Here is a 21,256-nt window from a genome sequence, read left to right as displayed (position 1 = left end):
AGCCTGCCAGGGGGACCTCGAGGCTCCCCCCTGGGCCTCCCACTGTGTCCCCACGCCCTGCCACCACTGTACCCCGACCCGTGCCGGCTCCCCTCCGGATGCAATACCAACCATCCCCTTCCTGCAGGACACAGGGAGCCCCAAAACCCTCCCTGCTCTTTTGGCGGGGGGAGGTCTTGCCTGCACGGGGTACCCCCAACTACCTCAGGCCTCCAGGTTGGGTCGGGGCCAGGGGGCGGCAAGGGGGTTGCGGTGGCAGCGGGGGCTTGGGGACAGCAGCACCACTCTCGGCTGAAATACTTCTTTTTGTATTTCGGCCGGGCGCTGGTGGGGAAAAATGTCCCCCCACGGTCCCTGGCACTGGCGGCTGGTGACAGGGATGGCAGGGGTGCCTCTCCGCTGCAGGTTGCATTGATTTTTTTTTTTTTTTCATTGTATAATAATAATTACTATGTTGTGTGTTTTCGATTTTTCAATAAAGCCTTCAGCCCAGCCCTGCCAGCTCCAGTGTGGGTGGCAGGGGACTTGTGTCACCACAGGCGTCCTGGGGCTCTGCCCTGCTGGTGTGTACCCCCAGAAAAATAACTTGAGGAGATGCTGTCGAGATGACCTGGGTGATGTTCTGGCGATGGTGTCCCCCTCCCAGCTCTGTCCCCAGGGCCACCCTACATGTCACATCTGTTGGTCCTCGGGAGGGGACCAGGACCTGGTCCCTGCTCAGCTCCAAGGAGCAGGGGTGGGTTTGGGCTCCCCACCACCCCGGTGCCTTCCTGGGTGAGGGACACTACAGTGGCGGGGCTGTGCAGAGCACCCTGCCCTCCCTGGCAGGGCCATGGCACGGGGTCCTGCTGCTGGGTGGCCTGTGGGAGCCGTGGACAGAGGGATGCTCAGGGGAATGTCCCCTCCCTGGTGTGATGCTTCAGCAGGATGTCACCTTCCCGGGGTACCCTCCCACCCTGGGCAGCACCCAGCCTCCCCCAGCCCTGCCAGTGCCACCTGGCACGCTTGGGCTGCAAAAGGCCCTGTGACAGCCTGTCCCCAGAGCCATGTTCTGCATGGTCTGTGCCATCATCCCTGCTGCGGTCCCTGCCGTGGTTCCCCGCTCTGCAGGACACAGCGGGGCCTCAGAAGCTGGATCCCCATGTCCCCCAGGAACCCAGCAGTGCAGCCAGGCAGAGTGGCTTTCCCACGGTCCCCAGCACTGCGTGGGGTGGCTCGTCCCCAGCCCTGCCCCACAGAGCGGGCTGGTGGCGGTGGCAGCCTCCAGCCAGGGCAGGGGAACAAGGGCTGGCCGCGCAGGTGACCGGGAATAGGCAGATGCCAGACGGTGCCTATGGGTCCCAGCAGCATTGGGTCACACGTGGGCAGGGATGGGGTGGGGTCAGGATGGGCGACACGCAGGTGACCGTAGGGGCTGGGACAGGGGGGGCACAGAGGCTGGGAGGAGGCAGGGGGCTGCAGCGGGGGACACAGAAGCTGGGAGGGTGTGGGGGGGCTGCAAGGGACAGGATGGGGATGGCGACGTAGGGGTGGGGAGAGCGGGGACAGGGGGGTTGGGGTGGCAATGGGGACATTGCGGGGGACGACGACGGGGAAATGGGAATCTGGGTGGGGGAGGGGCGGGGACGGGGTCTGGGGACAGGAGGACCCGGACGGGGGGGGGGCGGGAGGGTCAGAGTGGGGACATGGGCAGGTGGGCTGGGGCCGGAGGTGTGCGACAGTAGTGGGGATGGGACGGGGATGACGCCGGGGTCCGGGTGGGGTCCCGCGTGGGTCGGGGCCGGGGCGCAGGGGCCGGGGCCACCAGGGGCCACCCAGGGGCCGCGGGGTGGGGGGCGGGACGGGAGGCTCCGCCCCCGCGGCGGGCAGGCCCCGCGGCGCGGCGCGCAGTGCATGCCGGGCGGGCGGCGCGGCGATGGCGGGGGCCGTGCCGGGCGCGGGGCGCGGGCGGCGGCGGGGCGCGGCGGCCATGGCGGCGGCAGCGGCGGCGCTGGCCCTGGCGCTGGCCCTGGCTTGCCTGCTGCTGCGGGGCGCGCTGCTGGGAGCGGCGGCGCTGGGCGCGGCGGGGGCCTGGTGCGCCATGCGGCCCGGCCCGCCCGCGCCGCGCCCGCCCGGTAAAGCCGCCGCTAACGGTGGTCCGGCCGCCGCCTCGGGCCGGCCCGTTAGGGCCCCGCTGCGCCGCCTGGGCCTCGGGTAAGCGATGGGGAGGGAGGGCGAGAAAGAGGGAGGGAGGGAGGGAGGGAGGGCGGCCGGAGGAGCCCCGCGGCGCGGCGGCGCTGACCTCTCTGTCCCCCCCGGCAGGACCCCGCCGGCCGTCCCCCGCCGCCGGTACCCGCTGCCGCAGCCCCGCCGCGCGGTGCCGGTCGGTCTGCCCGCCGCTCGCTGGGAGGGCTACTCGCCACGGAGCGCGCCTTGGGCTCGCCGGGCCGCCCCCCTCCGTAGCCCCGTCACCGTGAGGATCGCCCCGCCGGCTGCCGGCGTGGCCCGCTCCCCAGCGTGAGTACCAGAGTGGCGACCGGGCCCAGCTTCGGCCTGGCCTCGGGCGTGGGCAGTCCCCCCCGTGATGGGACTGCACGGGGAGAAGGGAAGGGAGGGAGAGGGTGAGGGGAGGGCGCCGCTTACCTGGCCCTCAGCCAGCCGTGCTGTCCGGTGCGGTGCCCCGGGGAGCGCACAGGGGTCCCGGTCTGGCAGTGGCATCTCCATCCCCATCCTGAGCCTTGCGGGAAGGATTGCGGGATCCACACCGCCCAGAGAGGCTTCATGAGAGAGCCCTTCCCCCCCACTGCTCGGGGGGCAGCCAGGACACCAGGTTTGGGGGGGCGGGTCTCGCTTTGGGGTTCCCCATGTTCCTAACACTGTGGTTTGCTTTGCATCGCAGCCTGGAGCAGCTGATCTCGCCCCTGGCCTTCCCGGCCAGCAGCAGCCCGGACCCATGTGCGAAAGAGACTGTGCTAAATGCCATCAGGGAGAGCAGGAAGAGGGCTGTGGCGGAAGAGGAGGATGAGGACCAGGCGTTTGGGAATGATCAAGAGAACAAGAGAAGGTAATAAGCCAGCAGTCCACGTTGCTGCCAGGGTGTTGGGAAGGTCATAAACGGGGCTCCCGTTTCAGTGGTGACAAATAGGATGTGTCCCAGAGAGCACGCTGGGCCCGGTGTGACCAGGAGTGTGGGCTGGAGAAGTGCTGTGGGAAGTGAGCCGCAAAGAGGAAGCACAGCCCATCACCCGGCCCTCTGGGCTGTGTCGGAAAGTCCTCCGAGACTTCGTTTTGTCCTTGAGATCAAAGGGATGTGGCTTATGTTTTTGTCTGGGCAACCTCCTGGGTCAAGTGTGTTCCCCTGCGTTGCTGGGGTTGGGAGAGGCTGGGATGTGGGTTGGGGAATCTTGGCAGGAAAGTGGCTTCTGTCATCACGGGGGTTCGCAGACTTGGGGAAGCGTGGTGCGAAATGCTGGTATCTGCTGTAGGTTTATCGGCTCTGTCCTTCGGTCAGCCCCAGGAGAGACGGGATCCCCAAGTCTTACAGCCCCAGTGGAAGCATCGCGCTTAAAAAGATCTGCGTGCTTCCTTCGTGCGCTGTAGCTAGCAAAAGGAGGTGAAGCACAAGGATAAACAAGAGAGACTATCTTTTGCTTTTGTTAGTCAAGGTCAGCGATTTCCAGCTCTGAGCTCGAAGAAATGAGGATGCAGTGTCTTTGCCAGCGCTCTGGGAAGGACAAGGCATAAATCCTGGGTGCCGAGGTCTGCCGGAGCCTTTCTGACTTCCCGGGCACAGTGCTGCCTTGCCGTTCTTCCCTCCTATTTTTTGTCCTTCCCACTTGTGTGTACGTGGAGGCCGTTTGCCTCGCGCCCCTCTGCCCAGTGTGTGCCGGGGCTGCCTGCCTGGGCTTGAGCGGGAGCCGAGAGACCACAGAAGAGCAGTTTGGGCAGTGCCCGGGCGCTTTGCCCCAGGTGCCGCGCTGGGGCTGCTGCTGGATGGAGGTGGCCTGGAGGGCGCAGTGGGATGAGCGGCGGTTTGCAGGGAGCCGCCGGCTGCCTTCCTGCTGCGGCAGGGCATGCCATCCTCTCCGCCGCCTTTGCTTCGGCTTGGTGAGTCTGAGCCCCATAAGATCAGAGCAGGACAGCAACAGGATGGGTGCAGAGAGAATCAGCTTGGGTTTTTTTTCTTTATTCTATTTTTTTAACATGCCGATACCCAGCTCTGCCCCAAAAGCCAATTTTCAAGGCATTAAAGCCTGGCAAGCACAAAGAATGCTTGTAGGCATAAAATCCTGCGACCTTTGAGCGCAGAAAGGAGCCTGCATCAGCTGGAGAGCGCTGGATCGCCTGTGTGGTGGGGTCAGCGGGCTTGAACTTGAGGGACGTGTCTGGGCTAAGTGACAGGCTGATCATACACCTCAAGCTTGTGCTTCACAGCAGCGTTTGCTTGAAGACTTTCAGACTTCAGATCTTCCTGAATCATTGTGGGAAGGGGTATTTGGTTTCAGACTCAAATAGTCCAGGGCACTGGCTAGGAAGAGGTAGGAGAGCTGAGTTTCGGAGCTCAGGTCCGTTTCAGAAGTGAGCTGCTGAGGCTCTGAAATGTTTTGGCTTAGAATAATGGATTTGAGCAAAAATTTTGTTACATCAAAACTACTCTGCCCAGCTCGGGGAGGACGGGACCGGGCGGAGGGAAAATCCACAGCAGCATATGGATGGGGAAAACCTCTGTCCACGGGTACTGGGTGACAAGAAAAATGCAAGGTTTGTGCTTTCTCAGTGCTGAGCCCACCTGGAAGGGGTCTTCTCCCGAGGCTGTGAGGACAGCCCCTGTCTCTGCCGCCCCCACACTTCCACAGGCTTCTGCTTTCTCTCCTGCAGGCGCCATGACAGCAGTGGAAGTGGGCAGTCGGCATTTGAGCCCCTGGTAGCCAATGGTGCTCCTGCCTCTCTTGTACCCAAGTAAGTGCCCGTCGGGCCAAAGGAATTGCTGTGAGCTGGGAGGGGAGTCCAAAAGCCTGCAGGCTCTGGAAAAGGTGCTTGGCTTTTGCTTGCAGAGCCCAGCTTCAGGGGAGAGCAAGAGAGGCTGTGCCCATGCCTTCAGGCTGTCACCCTGAGCGCAGGCTGGTGGCCGTAAGGGCTGTGCCACTGCTGAGGCCTCGTTCCAAGCCCTGCGCTGTGAGAAAGAGCAGGGTTGCTTTCCTCCACCAGCCCTGCATTTAAAGGACTTGTGGGCAGAGTGGTGGGGAGCTCATAAAATCTTCTTTAACCTCCTCTAGGCCTGGCTCTCTGAAGAGGAGCCTTGTCTCGCACTGCTTGGATGACTGCTCAAACAAGAGGTCACGTACCTCTTCCATGAGCTCCCTCAACAATACGTACGCTGGTGGGATCCCCAGCTCCATCCGCAATGCCATCGCCAGCTCCTATAGCTCCAGCCGGGGCCTCTCACAGGTAGGAAACACCCTGCCGAAGGCAGCGCCGGAGCGCAGTGTGGCGTGGCTCCACCTTCCGCTGGGATTGCCCCGTGTAACTCAAACTGCAGGCTCGGAAGAGGAGAGCAGTGTCGCTGGGTGCCTGGCAGCGATCACTGCGGGGCATCCCCGGCACAGCTCAGCCGGACAGTTTCGTCTCCCAGAGGGTTAGGCAGGCTGCTGGGCTGGCAGCGATGTTTTCTTGCCCTTCGGTGCACGCTGCTGGGCAGTCCCCAGGCTGAGCTGTCCTGGTTTTTTTACACCAAAGAAAGGAGGAGGTTCTTTTCCCCTCCCAACTCAGCCTTGGCCAGTCTGTTAGAGCAGATAGATCCTGGTGAAAGGAAAAAAAAAAAAAAAAAAATCACTTTGCTACGCTGCCACCTTTTCAGTTGGAGTCAGCAAGTATTGGAGCTGTGCACTCCCACTTTGACCCCGGTCCCCTCAGCAGCCGCTGAGCTGTAATAAAACACTGCGCGCATCCCGGGTCAGGCTTGCAGATGTGACGATGGGACATAGCTGTGGCTAGTGGAGCTCTGTGGTCTGTGTGGTGAATGGTTTCCTCCAGGATATATCGGTAGGGAAAGGTTTCCTCTGGCTGGGGTGAGTCTAAAATCCTTGAGATGGGCCACATCCACTCTGAGCTCTCGGTGAGGAGGTGGTCTGCTCCTGCCAGAGCAGCAGCACGTGAGGGTGTCTGAGACAGCTGGGCGGCCTCGGCCTGTGCCGCACGAAGTCAGGAGCCGGCATCTGACAGCAGCGTTCTCACTCCCTGTCCTTTCAGCTAGGCTGAAATGAGCCTGGGGGCTGCTTGCTCCCAGAAGAGATTTGCTTTTGGGGTGGCCAGACTTTGTGCTCCATGGAATGTGGAGGAGGGGGTTAAGGAGTGCTGAAGCCAGAGAGGCTCTGGGCTCATTAGCCACGGCCGTGGGAGATGGGATTTAATCTGTGGGCAAGCAGGAGGATGGGAGGCTATGCTCCCTGAGTTACTGCTGGTCTCTCTCTTTGTTCCAGCTGTGGAAGAGAAGTGGTGTGAGCGTGTCCCCGCTCTCCAGCCCAGCATCATCCCGCTCTCAGACACCGGAGTGGCCTCTCAAGAAAGCCAGGTAACCAGCTGCTCGCCCAGCGAGTGCCCGCTTGTCGATGCCAGCCGGGAAGAGAGCAGTCGCCTTCCCAACCATCCCAGTGCCTGAGTCCTGCTCTCTACCGGAGCCAGGACAGTCCAGGCCCCTTTCTGAGACATGGCTGCTGGGTCACCCACTGGTGTGGAAACCCCCTGGCGTCCCTGCCGCCTTGTTACACTGTGGTCCCGCCGGCAGCACTGAGCTGCACCGTCTCTGCCCTGCTCCCAGGCCGCGTTAGAGAGTTAAGGGCTCAGATTGCCACAGAGGCAACGTTGCCTTGTGGCATTGATGTGGCCTGAGTTGCTGGTTGCCAAAACATTGGGAAGAAACAGGCCCCAATTTTTTTTTTCCATTTCCTCAAAAACAATTCACAGGAGCTACAGTAGGGTTGTATTTTAGCACCTGCCTTGGAGCGCAGGCCCTTGTTCTCCTCTCCCGGCTCAGAGGAGGACCTGAGCTCATGTCAGAACTAAAACCAACACAACAGCTCTGGTGACAGGGTGGGTCCAGGCCAGGGACCTGTGAGGGGCAGTGGCTCCTGTCTGGGACCCCCAGCTGCCGCCCTGATGCTGACTTGTCCTGCGGAGGGTACACAGGCTCAGCAGCCCAGCCGAGCTGGGGTCCCGAGGAGGGGAGCAGCTCTGCTGCCTGGAGCCGCGTTCAGGCTGGTGCAGTGAGGGCAAGGCTGTTGTCCTGACGTCTGTTGTTTGGTGGAGGCAAAGAAACACACCGGGGATGTTGGTGGGAGTCCTTGGTGGTTTTGGTCTCATCCTGCTCCATGGGGTTGGAGCCAAGCCTGGGGTTGACCCTAACTGACGCTCTCCCACTTGCGCAGGGAGGAGGAGTTGCATCGCTCCAACGCTTCCACTCCAGTGAAATCGGACAAGGAACTGCAGACAGAGAAAGGTGAGCGTAGGTGGGCCCCAGCTCTGTGTGCAGGTTGGATGGGCCAGCGGCACAAGCCAGCAGCAGGACTGGAGGTAGCTGAGGTCTGCAGGTGGGATTGGCTTGAGGTGTCACAAGGAAACTAGGAATGTGCTGGTCCCAAGGCAGTGGTACTTCTGCTGGCCTCAGCAGCTGCCCTAGAGGATTTCAAGGTGATAAGCAAGGGGTGCTGACAGTGGCGGTGTGCTAGCACCTGCCTGGAAGTTGGCTTGCAAGGGGTCGGGTGTCAGCCTTGGGGCAAGACCCGCTGTGGTACAGGTAGAACCCTGATTCCAGGCTGAGCTAATTCCAACGCTTCCTCAGCTAAAATGGAGAGGAAACCCTTTGTGCCCATCGCAGATAAGGTCCTGTGGCACAGCACTAGATGTGGCTCACACAGTTGGCGTGGTTTGTGGTTTGGGTAGGCAGCGTGTGAGGCCCATCCATGGAGGTGGGAAGGGGCTGCTGCCATGCGGAGCCTCAGTAGGCCCTTGTAACAACAGACTGCCCTGGGATGTGTTGCGGCCAACTGCTCTTCCAGGGCATTGCAGCCTTGTCCTCAGCTTAAAGCTGTGCTCCTGGCTCGGCCCTCTGAGATGGGTCATCAAGAGGGGTCAGAAGGGACAACCCTGTTGGTACAAGCCAAACGCCTCCTCTGCCCAGAGCCCGTCCTGACTTGTTTCCTTCTGTAGCGGTGGAGACGCCGGTGCGGAAGAAGCAGAATTCCCTGAGCCCGCCATCTGCGTCTGGGAGCAGCGGGAAGCGCAAGCGGAAGATCCCGTTGCTGTCGTCTCGCCGGGGGGACCAGCTGGCGCTGGTACGTCGCTGTCTCGCAGCCCCTTTTGCCCTCCTCTGGCGATAGAATGTGCTCACTGCAATTTCTGCAGGGCTGGGGGGAGACTGACCTGCCTGCCCTCAGGAAGGAGGCCCCGTCCTTGGCCGAGTGGGAAGTGACGCTATCCCCAGCCCCAGTGTCTGGTGGGCTGTGCGTGATTGTGCTGCCTGCTGCCGGACCAGGTAATGGCCTGGGGAAGGTCTGCCGTGCCCTCAGCGCCAAGCCGGGGGCCAAAATGAATGGGAATCGGAGCTCCGCGGTAGCGTGCTGTGGCAGAACCACCTGCTTCACGGGTCTTGCGACGGCCAGCCTTCACCACACGTTCAGAGAGGCTCTGCCGGCTTCCCTGAGAAGGAGCTAAGCTGCTGCTCTCTCTTGGCAGCCCCCGCCGCCTCAGCTGGGCTACTCCATCACGTCGGAGGACCTGGATGCGGAGAAGAAGGCAACGTTGCAGTGGTTCAACAAAGTCTTGGAGGATAAGGCTGGTAAGGATGGATGGGGAACATGGAGGGAATGGCAAGGAGTAGAAACCCAGGGCTAGGGCTGGCGGGGCAGTGGCATGTCTGTGTAGCACAGGCTGGGGAAGCTCCTGGGCCACACTCCCACCTGGTCCTGACGTCTGGGGAAGCTCTTGGTGCCTTCAGACTTAGGAGAGCTCATGCCCTGGGGTCCTCAGGGTGATGGGTGAGGTTCCTATGGGCCAGACCTGTGGGTTGTTCATGCGGTTGCTGTACGCACTGGGGAAGCTCTGCTAAGGGGTAGTCCCCTGCAGTGAGCTGCAGATCCTGATTTCTTGCTCCTTCTGAGTAGATACGGTCCCCAGCACCACTGCAGAGACTACGCCCGTGTCCAAGCCGCTGGCATTCACCATGACCTCCCCAGGGCCTGCGCCTACCTCGACAGCTCCTGCCCCGGCCAGCACCAACTCGCTCCTGGACAGCCTGAAGAAGATGCAGAGCAGCCAGGCTGCGCCCACAGTGGCAGGTGAGGAGGAGGAGGGTCAGCAGAGCCGGACTTTGGCAGAGCAAGGCAGGTGCAGTGGGCGCTCTGCGTTGCCTCTGCGGGATGCAGGTAGCAAAACTCCCTGTTCAGATGCTCTGTTGGCAGTGGAGCTGGCAGGCAGGTCTTTGAGGGGCGAGTTTGGGGACACTGAGGCCTGTCGGGAGCTGCAGTAAGCGGGGAGGGCTGGGTCTGTCTGTTATGGGCAGGTGCTGCTCCAGGAGCCTTTGCAGCAGCAGGGTGGGAGCCTGGCAGGAGGGCTGGCTGGCTGTAGGTGACCCCCTGTCCCTCAATAAGCTCTCTGCCCCTTTCCAGATTCCACTGGAGCTGCGGTAGCGTCCCAGCCGCCTTCATCAGCCGCGCAGCCACCCGATCCTGTTGTATCGCTGGAGTCGAGTTCTCTGCCGGCCACCTCTGCTGACACCAAGCCTGCGCCTGTGTTGAGTGTGCCTGCCCCTGCTGCCCCCCCTGCCTTGGGGGTGCAGGCCCCCAGCAGCCTGGCATCTCCTGCATTCACGGAGCTGGGCCAAACCCCCAGCAAGCCTCCCTCCTTCCCGAAGCCAAACATCCTCTTCGGGATGCTGAACACCCCTCCAGCCAGCCAGCCTGCAATGACCACAGCTACTGCGGTGCCCACCACAACCACTGCTGTGCCCACCACGACCCCGGTCTTCAAACCCATCTTTGGCGCTTTGCCGAAAAGCGAGAGCGCAGCACCCTCTACAGCTGTCGTCTCCGCTACAGTCACCGTGTCTGCGAGCTCAGGCCCTTCCTTGACATCCTCCACCACCACCATGTTCAAGCCCATCTTCGGCAGCGTCACCACAGCTTCATCTCCAGCGAAGGCCTCTCCTTTTGCCTTCAAACCAACGTCCCAGCCGGCCTCGGCCGCAGATCTGTCAGCAGCCTCCACGACTACCGTGGCAGGATTCACAGGTCTCCCTAACGTCATCTTCACCACTGCAGCTACGACTGCCACCACACAGAGTTCCTCCACAGATGCCACCATTAAACCTGTCTTCAGCTTTGGACTCAACCCGCCTGCCTCCACCGGTCCCACCACCAGCCTGACCGTCACTGCTGCCACGTCTACCAGCACGTCACAGCCCTTCGTGTTTGGGGGCTCGGCCAGCTCAGCTCCCAGCACAGAAACCAGCTTTGCCACCCCAGGGCCCGTGTTCCAATTTGGAAAGCCACCTCCAGCAACAGTCACTGCCACCACCAGTGTCCCAGGAGGCCCTGCCTTTGGCCAAGCACCTTCAAACTCAACGGCTCCTACCACCACTGTGGGCTTTAGCATATTTGGGGGCACCACGCTGACCTCTTCTACCCCAGCCACCACGGGTCAAGCAACGTTGACGTTTGGCTCCTCCGTTTCGGCTTTTGGCAGTTCCTTCAGCGCAAGCGCGAAGCCGCCGCCACCGTATCCTGGTGCAGTGAGTCAGCCTGCCTTCAGCGCTGGTGCCACGGAGAGCCAGCCGCCTGCCAGCAAGCCCGCTGCTGGCCCCATCAACTTTGCCCCCCCGTTCAGTTTTGGAGCCCCTGTGGCACAGTCCGCAGCTCAGCCGGCGTTTGGCAGCGGTGCTCAGCCAGCCTTTGGCACAGCCGGCGCCCAGGGCTCCTTCGGCACCGGCAGCACCCAGGCGGCGTTCGGAACCACCACGTCGGTCTTCTCTTTTGGGACAGCCACCTCCACCACCGCCAGCTTCGGTTCCACCACGCAGACCACGAGCAGCAGCACCGGCACCGCCGTCTTCGGCACCACCCCTTCTCCTTTCACCTTCGGGGCGACTGTCCAGCCAGGCCCCTCTGCCGGCGCCTTTGGGATCGGCACTCCTGACCTGAGCACTGGCTCTCCCACCGTGGCATTCAGCTTTGGGGCTGGGCAGAGCGGGGCGGCCCCAGCGGCAGCGCCGTTTGGCTCTTCCCTGACGCAGAGCACTCTGGGCGCGCAGAATCAGAGCACGCCCTTTGCCTTCACCGTGCCCAGCACGCCCAACAACAAGCCCGTGTTTGGAGGTAAGTCAGGGCGGATGGACCTTCTCGGGGGGGTGAAAGGCCAGGGCTCGGTTTGGGCAGCAGCTTTCCCACCAGACCTTGCTGGGCTCCCCAGGCTCAGCAGCCCGGGAGGGGCTGGTGCTCTTGCCGTGCAGGACCTTGTCATGCGAAGGCGCTTCTGTCACTCTCTGGGTCCCCAGCCCTCAGTGGTGGAGGGGGATCCTTAAATTCTGCTCCTTGGCCCCTCTGAATGCACCAGCTCCGTGTGGGTGCTGAGCCCAGCCGGGTGCCCTGCAAGGTCTCGACAGCGCTTAAAAGCGATCTAGAGCTTCTTGGCGAGTAGAAACGCTGCCAGCCAGCCATCACCATCACTTTTTTGCTCATTCTCTGAGGTTTTGCCTACTGCTTTGCGCCCTCGCTGGGCCATCTCGCCTCCCACAGAGCTGAAACCCACATGCTGAGCAACTACTTGATCTAGAAAGAGAGAGGCCTTTGTTTTTCCCTGGCCTGCAAATCCTCCTGTGCTGCCCTGCTGGCAGGAGAGTGCAGGGATTGCCATGAGTGTGCAACTTCTTGCATCAAAAGTGTTTCTCAGGCTGGTTCCGGGGGACTTGGTGCTTCAGCCCCCAGAGGGAGATCTGTGTCTCCTGCGGGTGCCGCTGGCTCCCGAAGGCCAGGCTCTTCCTCCTTTGCTGACCCCAGCTCATCATGGTGTGTTGCTTTCCAGGAACTCCTGCGCCTGCCTTCGGGCAAAGCACGCCCGTCCCGGGAGCAGTGGGGAGCGGAAGCAGTAGCCTTTCGTTTGGGACGCCCAGCACTCCTGCCTCGGGCTTCGGAGGAGTCGGTACTTCCTTCGGTAAGGATTTGGTGCTTCAGCCTTGGGAAGCTGATGGGTCGTGTTGTCCCCTTGGGTTGGGGATGGCAGAAGGGCCAGGCTGTGCTCTGGGAGCCGGCTCGGGTGGTACCTGCTGGGCTCCAGGGGGCGCGAAACCTTCCTTTCCCCCCAGGACAGGGATTACGCTACCCTCCATGCCAGCCCTGAGTGAGGCTGCAGAGACCTGAGCAACCTTTCTGCTTCCAGGTTCCTCCACCCCTGCCTTTTCCATCGGGGCAGGATCCAAGATGGGCGCTCGCCAGCGGCTGCAGGCACGGAGACAGCACATCCGCAAAAAGTAACCTCCGGTGCTGCTGGCCCCCGCTGCCGGCCTGCGCAGGGAGCCCCTGCGTGTGCCTTGTGGGGGCTCCAGGCCAGAGCAGTCCCCATGGCGGGGACCAGTGGTGACGGGGCCAGGCCCCTGTCTGATGCCAGCCAGAGACCATGCTGGGTGGCAGCAACCAGGGTGGCATGGATTAAACCAAACTCCTTACTTGAACAGTTCCACAGTCAAGGCTGGATGAACCTCTGTACATATCTGCCGCGTTTCCTCCCCCACTTTATTTTGCCATGTTTCAAAACGTGTAAATTTTTCCCCTTTTGCTGCTTCTAGCTGTTCCCGTGTCCTCCTCCTCCCCAGCCCCCCAGCACTCAGCCCCCTGCCCCGCGGTGTGGCAGCTGGCAGAGCCACGTGTTCCTGCTTGGAGCCTGGCCGTGCTTCCCGGGCTGATGAGGGATGCCGTCTTCACCGGGTCCCAAAATCTTTCCCCGTTAGTTTCATCCTGTGGCCTGGTGAACACGCTCCCTCCGGAGGGCTCAGCTTCGTTGCCGTCCCTGCAGAACACGAGCAGGGGTTAGCACCAGCCTGGTGCGGGGCGTCTCGGTGCCATGGGTGACCAGCCCGGCTTCTGCAGCTGGGTGACGACCCCGACGCTGTGACTTAAATCTCTCATCGGACCTCCAGCTGAGGATGCGCCATAGGCTGGGCCCCCAGCCGGAGGTGTGGGGTGGGGGTCCCTCCACCCCTCTCCTGGGCACCGAGCTGCTCCCCACCAGGCCGCGGGTTCCCCCTGCCCTGCTCGTGTAAAATCCCCCGCCCTCTGTTTTGCTTTATTCGTGCTCCCGTTTCCATGCGCTCATTGAATCGAGTTTGGAGGAAGAACTGAACCGTGTGCGTGGCGGCATGTTGGTTATGCCGGATTTGCTGTTTGGAGTTTGGTTTTTTTTTTTGGGGGGGTTGCCCGTCCCTTCGCGGGCGATGCGCCCTGGCTAATTGGGTGTTGACAGTAGCATCACTGCGTGGCTACTCGCGCTGGGGGAGTTCTCTTGTTGCCGTTGTAACTGAAAAGCAGGCAGCCGGGTCGGGGGGCACGGACTCCAGCCCTGGCAGTTTCTCCCCTCCCTTCCCCTCTCTCCTGGTGCCCCCTCCCCACCTCAGAGGGCTCTGGAGCCGCTAATAGAAGGAATCCAGAGCAGATGGGTTTTCGCCCCCCCCCGCCCCTAAATCCAAATTTTTTATTTTTTTTTTTCATTTTTAGCTCATCCCCCTCCTTTTTGGGTTTTACCAGCTCTTAGGAGCTATGGTGCTGCCTCCCCTCTTCCCATCCAGCCGGGAGCGGGGCCCTTCCTCTGCCTGAGTGAGGGCTCCTAGGAGAAGAGACTGCCAGAGCTGGGGGTCATCCGAGAGCTGCCCCCCACCCTGCCCCCGGGCAAGGGACAGGCACCCCTGCCCGCAGGCTCCCCACCACTTCCAGGAGTGTTTTGCTGCCGGGTTTTTTACTCTCCGAGCCGTGTGAGTGTGTGTGTCTGCTGAAATCTAAATTAAAAAAAAAAAAAAAGATAATAAAAAAAAAAATAATCACAAACAAATATTTAAACGTTTTTTAACAAAATAAAAATTTATTTTTATATTTAAGCTAAATTGCCTTTGAATTCCTTCAAGCTTGGTTCCGTGAGGTTGCCAGACCCCGCAGCGCTGTCGGTAGAGTTGAGCTGCGCTGTTGCAGCCCGGTGAGGAGCAGCCCCTGCCCCGGCTCTGCCCCCCGGGAACGAGCTGTACCGGGGAAAGGCAGCTCTGTCCCGCAGGCTTTGCCGCTGCGCCGCTCCTCCCGGCCGGTGACATCAGCTCCTTAATTTTAAAATGTGATGTACGTGGATGTGATTAAAACTTTTTTTTTTTTTTTTTTTTAATTCTTTCTCTGGGCATGAGGAGCAGGAGCTCTTGTGCGTTATGGTGCCGAGTCATTTTCCAGGAAGAAGGTATCTCTCCCAGCAGGCGGAAGGAGCGGGGCAGGTGACCGAGCTCTGTGTGGCACACAGGGGACACAGCCCCTTAGCGAGTGGGGACAGAGGTTGTGCAAGCAGGCACTGGTGCTGGCAGGGGATTTCTAGCCTTCCCCTCCCAGCAGGCTGTTAAGAGCAGGAGGAGCCAGCCTGGGCAAACCTGTCTGCAGAGTTTGAGAAAGGAGCTGAAAAGCTCCCCAGCCCTCCCGGGCGGCGGTGACACAAGGCAGGACAGTGGCTGCGGGGGCGCAGCGGACAGGGCTGGGGTTTGGCCAGGTCAGCTCCAGCAAGACCAGTGTGGCAGAGGGTGGTGGGGACGAGCAGGTGAGGTGCGCCTTGGGGAGCAACTGGCTGTCGGTGCTGCCCCCCCCTCCCACCCCCCCATAGCTGCCCCATTTCGGTGGCAAGTGAGGAGCCGGGCTGTGGCCCCTCCCTGCCCCACAGACCCTGCTGGGAGAGAGCCCTGGGCCTGGGCGGCCGTGTGTGGCCGGGGTGGGGGAAGGCTGAGTTTTAACTCAAACTGAAGACTTGGATCATTCCTGGTGTGGCTGATGAGGATTTTAGTGTGAATGTGCAATTTTATTTTTTTTTTTCCTTGCTTCTTATGTCCCTGGTTTAAAATAAAAAGACTGTGTTCACATCTGCCTGGACCGTGTTTGATTCCTGGGCCCGCTGCTGGTGCAGTACACATCGCCCCTTTCAAACCCCCTCCGGCGTGTGTGTTCCCCTGTTCGTAGGCAGGACGAGATCATCGTTATCATTTCACTTCTCCCCCCCGCGCCCCTCACCGCCTTTGCCTCAGCTATGAGCTATGCAATTTCAGGGCAAAACTACACAAACATGCTGGAAATGACAGAAGAAAGAGAAACTTTAATCCATTTTCATCGTTACAAAGGCTTTTCTGAAACCCCGCATCAGGCCCGGGTAAGGATTTTTAAGGAAACAAGGTAAAGTAACACCCTCAATCCAGCTGGAGCACTCCAGCCCTGCAGGGCGCAGACGGGGGCGGGGGGTGGGTTATGCTGAACACTGGCACTGCCTGCAGCCCTCCCGAGGCTGCCCTGGGTGAGGGGTTCCCCCTCCCCGGCACGAGGGCTGTCCCAGGGGTTGGCACTCGGTCCCAGGGGAGCGGGGTGTCACAGAATTCCACTATGGCTGCAGCTGGCGCAGAGGCTTTACTCGTGTTCGGAGGCCCCGCTGTCCTTGGGGCCGCAGTGGCACTGGAGGAGTGTTCCCCGCCAGCCCCAGCTGGGCACCGTGCAGTCCTAAAAATGTTATTTCACTCCTTCACCCGCTGCTTTTTCCTCTTCCTCTTCTTGGGAGCTGTTCCTAGCGCCGTTCCCTCACCGTGCTCTGGGTTCTCAGCTGCTGCAGGCAGGGAGCTGCGGACAAGAGCCAACAGCCTAAGCCACGCACCCGAGGTCCCCCTCCCCACAGTACTGCGGCTCCTGCCCTCTACCCACACCCACTACAGCCAGAGCCCTCCATCTCCCCTCCTCCTCCTCGCTCCAGGAATGCAGTATCCTCCCCCCCAACTCCCCCTGCAGCCCTACACCCGGCCATGGGCCCCCCAAAGCAGCTGGAGGCAGGCAAAGCCCGCCCCGGCCCTGCTCTCACCTGGGAGCAGCAGCTCCTTCCCCGTACCGCTCCAGGACGGCCACAAAGAAGCCGTGGGTGAGTGTGTCTGCAGGAGAGGCACGGAGGCAGCACTCGGCTCCGGGGAAGGCAGCGAGTCCTCGGCAAGGCCAGGAAGGGAAAGCATTCACCAGTCTGTGACGTGGGACAAGAGTTAGTGCCGAGCCCCGCAGCGTGTCCTGGCCCTGCGCCCCCCGAGGCCAGCAAACCTGAAGGCCGAGCCCCACTCCTGCAGCACGGCCTGCACCACATCCTCGTTCTCCTCCCGGTGCAGCGAGCAGGTGGAGTACACCAGGCGCTGGAGAGCCGGGAAGCTCAGGGCATGGCTCAAGACCTTGCGCTGGAAGCCGGCCAGCGCCTGCAGCCGCTCAGGGCTCGGGGCAGCCTCCTCCCTCGGCAGCCGGTTCACCATCCCTGCGGGGAGAGCAGCCGTCACCTGGGGTCCACGCGCCCAGAGACGGCTCCAGGTGGGGCGGATGGAGCCCCACACGTTACCTGAGCCGCTGCAGGACGGATCGAGGAGGATGTAGGTCACCTTGCTGTACTTGGGGTCTCCAGGATCCACCGTCAGGAAGTCCTGCTGGGCCAGCTGGAAGCCAGTGACCCCAGCCCGCATCAGCATGGTGTTCATGGTGGCCAGGCGTTTGGTGTCCACATCAAAGGCAAAGATCTGTCTGAAGGCAGAGCCCAGTGCCCAAGAGAGGCATGAAGATCCCAGCCGGCCCCAGGAATCGTACCGACAGCGGCAGGCTGCCCCAGCAGCCCTGAACACCGGCCATCTGCTGGGCAGGCAGAGCTCGGGAGCTGCTCCCCCAGGCAGGAGTTGGCCTTGGGAAGAGAGCCGGGGTCAGGGGCTGGGAAGTGAACCCCAACACAACTTCACGTCCCCTCAGGCCCTTCCAATGGCATGGCCCAGCACTACAGAGCCCCCAGCCCACAAAGGGAGAAGCAGGCATCGGCCTGAGTTAGTGGGGCGGGGTGACAGGCTGCTTCCTGCCACCTTCTCCTTGTGCTCTCTGTGGACTCAGGGGGACCAGGGCCACTTGCACCCCCTCCCACCCCCCAGCACACAAACCTGCCCTCACCCCTTGTTCTTCAGGATGGCAGCCAGGTGGCTGGTCTTGTTGCCTGGGGCAGCACAGGCATCAATGACGTGGGAGCCGGCGGCAGGGTCGAGGAGGAAGGCAGGGAGGCAGCTGGCCTGCAAGAGGGCAAAGCCCTGTGAGAGGAGCGGGCAGCAAGCACTCCAGATCCCTCCTTGACATGGGGATTATGTGACCCCATCACCACCACCATCCACCACTGGAAGTCTCTGGCGGCCCACAGCCCCATACCCCTCCCAGCTGTGGGTCCCCAGCTCCTACAAGGGCATTTTTACAATCCGGTTCAGAGCAATTCATCCTGTACCTACAAGCTACAGAAGCAAACTCGCAGGGGAGCCCCACAGCTGCACGCTGCATTAACAACTTCTGCTTAGAGTTCAAGTGCTGCAGCAAAGCTGGCCCAAGCCCGGCCCTTGGAATGTAGGAGGGGGACAACCCTCCACCTGTCAGTGGTTTTCCTGTCCCTGCAGCCATCTGCTCCCCAGCTCCCCCACCTTATCCTGTAGAATTATGTGTCCTGAAGTGTACAGCAGGTTGTCGTGGAAGTCTGTCTGCAGAGGGAAAACCAGTAGCTCCGGGAGATGAAGATCCAGCAAGAATTTCTTCCCGGAGAGGGCTCTCAGTTCCTCCACGCTGTCCATGAGGCACAGGGAGGATGAACACACAGTCCCGCTTCACGGTGCCCACACCAGAGCCCAGGCAGAGAACCCTTTTTGTCTGAGGCCTCCTCTCCACTTTGGCACCAGGCAGCACCCGGAGAGGTGGAAAGTAACAGTGGGGAATGACGGAGACCCCAACCTGCCCTCCACAAGCACCAAGATCAACAACGCCTCAACCCACAGGACCTCACCCCAAGCCCTTGCCGCTCGCCGACATCCCAGAGAAGGTGGGACGGTGCAAGGAATCACTTACCTGGCTGCCTTGCCCAGGTAGGAGTAGCCCTGGCGCTTGAAGAAGTCAATCACATCATCCACACAAGTCTTCAGGGTGTTGACTCGGACATAGCGCGGCACCTGGGAGGCTGGAGAAGCTGTTCAGGTCAGACACAACCCGCCACTGCCACCCGCGACTGGGAGAGCGCCCAGCCCCGAGGCCCACTCACCGCCAGGGCTTGCTGCCTGCACCGGGGCCAGGAGGTCCTCGTTGCGGCTTACTTTCTGCTGCACCTTCAGACGGGCCAGCTCAGCCTCCAGCCGGGCCCGGTGCCGCCGGGCCAGCGCCTTCCAGCGGCCCCCGCACTTCAGGCCCTTGCCAAAGAGCAGGTCGTACACCAGCACCTGCGGGGACGCGGGTGAGCCCAGCCCTGCCACCCTGGTCCCCGCCGCCCAGGAGCGGCTCCCAGGCCCGCCCTACCTTTGCCAGCTGCGGGGGCAGCTTCTTCTCGGCCTGCAGCAGCGCGGCGCCAGCCAGCAGCTTCTCCAGCACCGGGGAGTAGCGGAGGGTCTCGGACACCAGGGCATACAGCTGCCGGATGTGCTGTGGGGCAGTCAGGGGCTACCCGGGGACGGGAACAGGGCCCGCCGCCGGCGCCCCCGGGCCTCCCTCCCCTCGGAGCTCCCCACGTCGGGGCTAACCCCCCTCCGGGCCTCCCCGCCTTGGGCCTCCCTCCCTTCGGGCCTCCCTCCCCTCGGAGCTCCCCACGTCGGGGCTAACACTCCCCAGGCCTCCCCGCCTTGGGCCTGCCCCTCCTCGGGCGTAACTCCCCCTTGGGCCCCCCCACGTTGGGCCTAACCCCCTCGGGCCTTCCCGCTTCGGGCCCAACCGCCCCGTGCCCACCCTGCCTTTGGCCCACGCCGCCTCGGGCCCCCCCTCCCCAGGCCGCCGCCCTCCCCGGCCCCGCACCGGGAAGCGGCTGTTGTACACCAGGCTTTTGATGCCGCCATCGCCGCGCTCCAGCCCCTGCAGGACGGCGGCGGCCGCGCTGTACAGCGCCATGTTCCCGCCGCCGCTTCCGGCCGTGCGACCTCCCGGCCGGCAGGGGGCGGGCGGCGGCGCCCGGAGCGGCCCGAGGCGGGAACGGCGGCTGCATCGGCGCGGAGCCTGTATATTAACGTTAATTAATTAATATGGGTTAGTGACGCACCGCGATGGGGCTTTATCGGGGGCTCTGGCGTTGCTCATGCTGAAGTAAAGCAAGGTAAAGTGCGGCCCGGGCCTGGTAAAAAAGGGCTTTGCTTCGGGGCAGCTCCAAGCTGCCGTGAGGGAGAAGGGGGACCTGTCAGCTGAGGTAGCGCCGGTGTCCCAGGCTGGTGTCCCAGCCCCTCTGACACGTCTTGGAAACCCTCCCAGCAGCCTCTGGCATCCCAGGTCGGTGTCTCCAGCCAGACCGACTGCAGAGACACCCGGCTGAGCAGGCATGCAGCGGGAGTGCCACAGACGGTGCGCTGCTTGCTGGGGAAGTTTCGCTGATGACACCAAACGGAGCGGGGAAGCGGACACCTTGGGAAGGCAGAGCCACCCTGCAGGAAGACCTGGACAGGCTGGAAGAGTGGGCTAACAACATGAGGAGGAACTTCTTTCTTTTGATGGTGGCAGAGCCCTGGCACAGGCTGCCCAGAGAGGTGGTGGAGTCTCCGTCTCTGGAGACATTCCAAACCCGCCTGGACGCGTTCCTGTGCCACCTGCTCTGGGTGACCCTGCTCTGGCAGGGGGATTGGACTGGATGATCTCCAGAGGTCCCTTCCAACCCTATGATTCTATGATTCTAACAAGAACTTTATGAAGTTTGGCAAGGACTGGTGTAAGGTCTTGCACCTGGGAAAACATCACGCAGGAGTGCAGCACAGGCTGGGATCTACCCGGCCGGGGAGCCTGGGGGTCCTGGTGGACAGGAAGCTCAATGTGAGTGAACACTGTGCTGCTGCGGCAAAGAAAGCCAACAGGATCTGGGGTGCAGCAACATGGGCATCACCAGCAGAGATACAGAAGTCATTATGCCACTCTACTCAGTGCTTGTCAGGCCACACCTGGATTACGGTGGTCAGCTTTGGTCCCCGCTATACAAAAAAGCTGTGGACAGGCTGGAGAGGGTCCAGAGAAAGAAAGGCCACCAAGATGACCCAAGGACAGGGAAGCCTGCCATGTGAGGAAAGGCTGAGAGAACCGAGTGTGTTCAGCCCTGAGAAAAGAAGGCTTAGGGGAGACCTGATCACCACGTTCCAGTATTTAAAGGGTGGCTTCAAAGAAGATGGAGACTCCCTTTTTACAAGGAATCACTTGGGGTGATGGGGTTCAAGTTATTCCAGGGGAGATTCTGATTGGACACAAGAGGAAAATTTTCCACAATGAGAACAATCAGCCATTGGAATAATCTCCCTAGGGAAGTGGTGGATTCCCCAACATTGGACACGTCTAAGATTTGGCAGGGTGCTGGGCCAGCTTGTCTGGACCATGCTTTTGCCAAGAAAGATTGGACCAGATGATCCTTGAGGTTCCTTCCAACCTGGGATTCTATGATTCTGTGAAATACCGCTGCTTTGCAAAGTTTTACTCTGATTAGTAATAGGTGGTGCCAGTTTTAGGGATGATCCAATTGTGTTGTACTCGAACAACTGAAGGGTGTAAGAACCCCATGTAAAACCACATTCAGGTGCCCCAATTTGGTGGGGATGCCTCATGTGCAGGAATAGTCATGGTATATTTTGTGTCCTAGCCTCTCCTCGGTCGGCACAGGCCAGTTGTGACTTTTGGTGACAAGCCCTAGGAACGGATCCCCGATGACTCTGCAATTAGGGGTAACACCAACTCACCGAGGGGCGGCTGGGGAGCTGCCCCTAGGCTGTGCGCAGCGTGGTCGAGCCAGTCAGGCCGTGCTCCCTGCTGTGTGCGGGTGCCCGGCCCTGCTCCCCTCACACTGCCTCAGCCCATGTCCCCAGGCACAGTGTCCCACCCGAGCAGGCTGTGCGCATGGTTCCCTGTGCCAGCTCACATCCCTGAGCCACTGGAAGAGGCGCGGAAGAAGTGCTGCCCCGGGCAGGCAGTATCCTCCCACCGGGGGCTGAGGAGACAAATCACGCTCCGCCACTACTTTTTTGGCT

At 61.5% G+C, this 21,256-nt stretch overlaps 2 protein-coding genes across 2 annotated transcripts; one reads left to right on the top strand and one right to left on the bottom strand.

Annotated features, from left to right (window-relative positions):
- The first annotated feature begins 1,915 nt into the window (after positions 1 to 1,915).
- On the top strand, positions 1,916 to 15,119 carry POM121 (POM121 transmembrane nucleoporin). The gene is made up of 13 exons (XM_054207703.1): positions 1,916 to 2,193; positions 2,302 to 2,496; positions 2,879 to 3,043; positions 4,858 to 4,938; positions 5,256 to 5,427; positions 6,459 to 6,550; positions 7,404 to 7,474; positions 8,185 to 8,309; positions 8,710 to 8,812; positions 9,138 to 9,311; positions 9,642 to 11,345; positions 12,052 to 12,180; positions 12,406 to 15,119. The coding sequence occupies exons 1-13, from the start codon at positions 1,916 to 1,918 to the stop codon at positions 12,498 to 12,500; spliced, it is 3,384 nt and encodes a 1,127-aa protein (XP_054063678.1). The 3' UTR covers positions 12,501 to 15,119.
- Positions 15,120 to 15,331: 212 nt separating this feature from the next.
- On the bottom strand, positions 15,332 to 19,184 carry NSUN5 (NOP2/Sun RNA methyltransferase 5). The gene is made up of 10 exons (XM_054207706.1): positions 19,062 to 19,184; positions 18,573 to 18,695; positions 18,322 to 18,496; positions 18,132 to 18,240; positions 17,714 to 17,852; positions 17,202 to 17,317; positions 16,612 to 16,790; positions 16,326 to 16,530; positions 16,099 to 16,251; positions 15,332 to 15,863 (listed from the first exon to the last, which is right to left on the bottom strand). The coding sequence occupies exons 1-10, from the start codon at positions 19,152 to 19,154 to the stop codon at positions 15,761 to 15,763; spliced, it is 1,395 nt and encodes a 464-aa protein (XP_054063681.1). The 5' UTR covers positions 19,155 to 19,184; the 3' UTR covers positions 15,332 to 15,760.
- Between the last annotated feature and the right edge of the window lie 2,072 nt (positions 19,185 to 21,256).

Source organism: Rissa tridactyla, chromosome 7 (assembly GCF_028500815.1).
Source record: "Rissa tridactyla isolate bRisTri1 chromosome 7, bRisTri1.patW.cur.20221130, whole genome shotgun sequence".
In the NCBI taxonomy this organism is placed as follows: Eukaryota; Metazoa; Chordata; class Aves; order Charadriiformes; family Laridae; genus Rissa; species Rissa tridactyla.
Note: the sequence above shows the minus strand (reverse complement) of the source record. Positions and strands in the feature narration are given on the sequence as shown.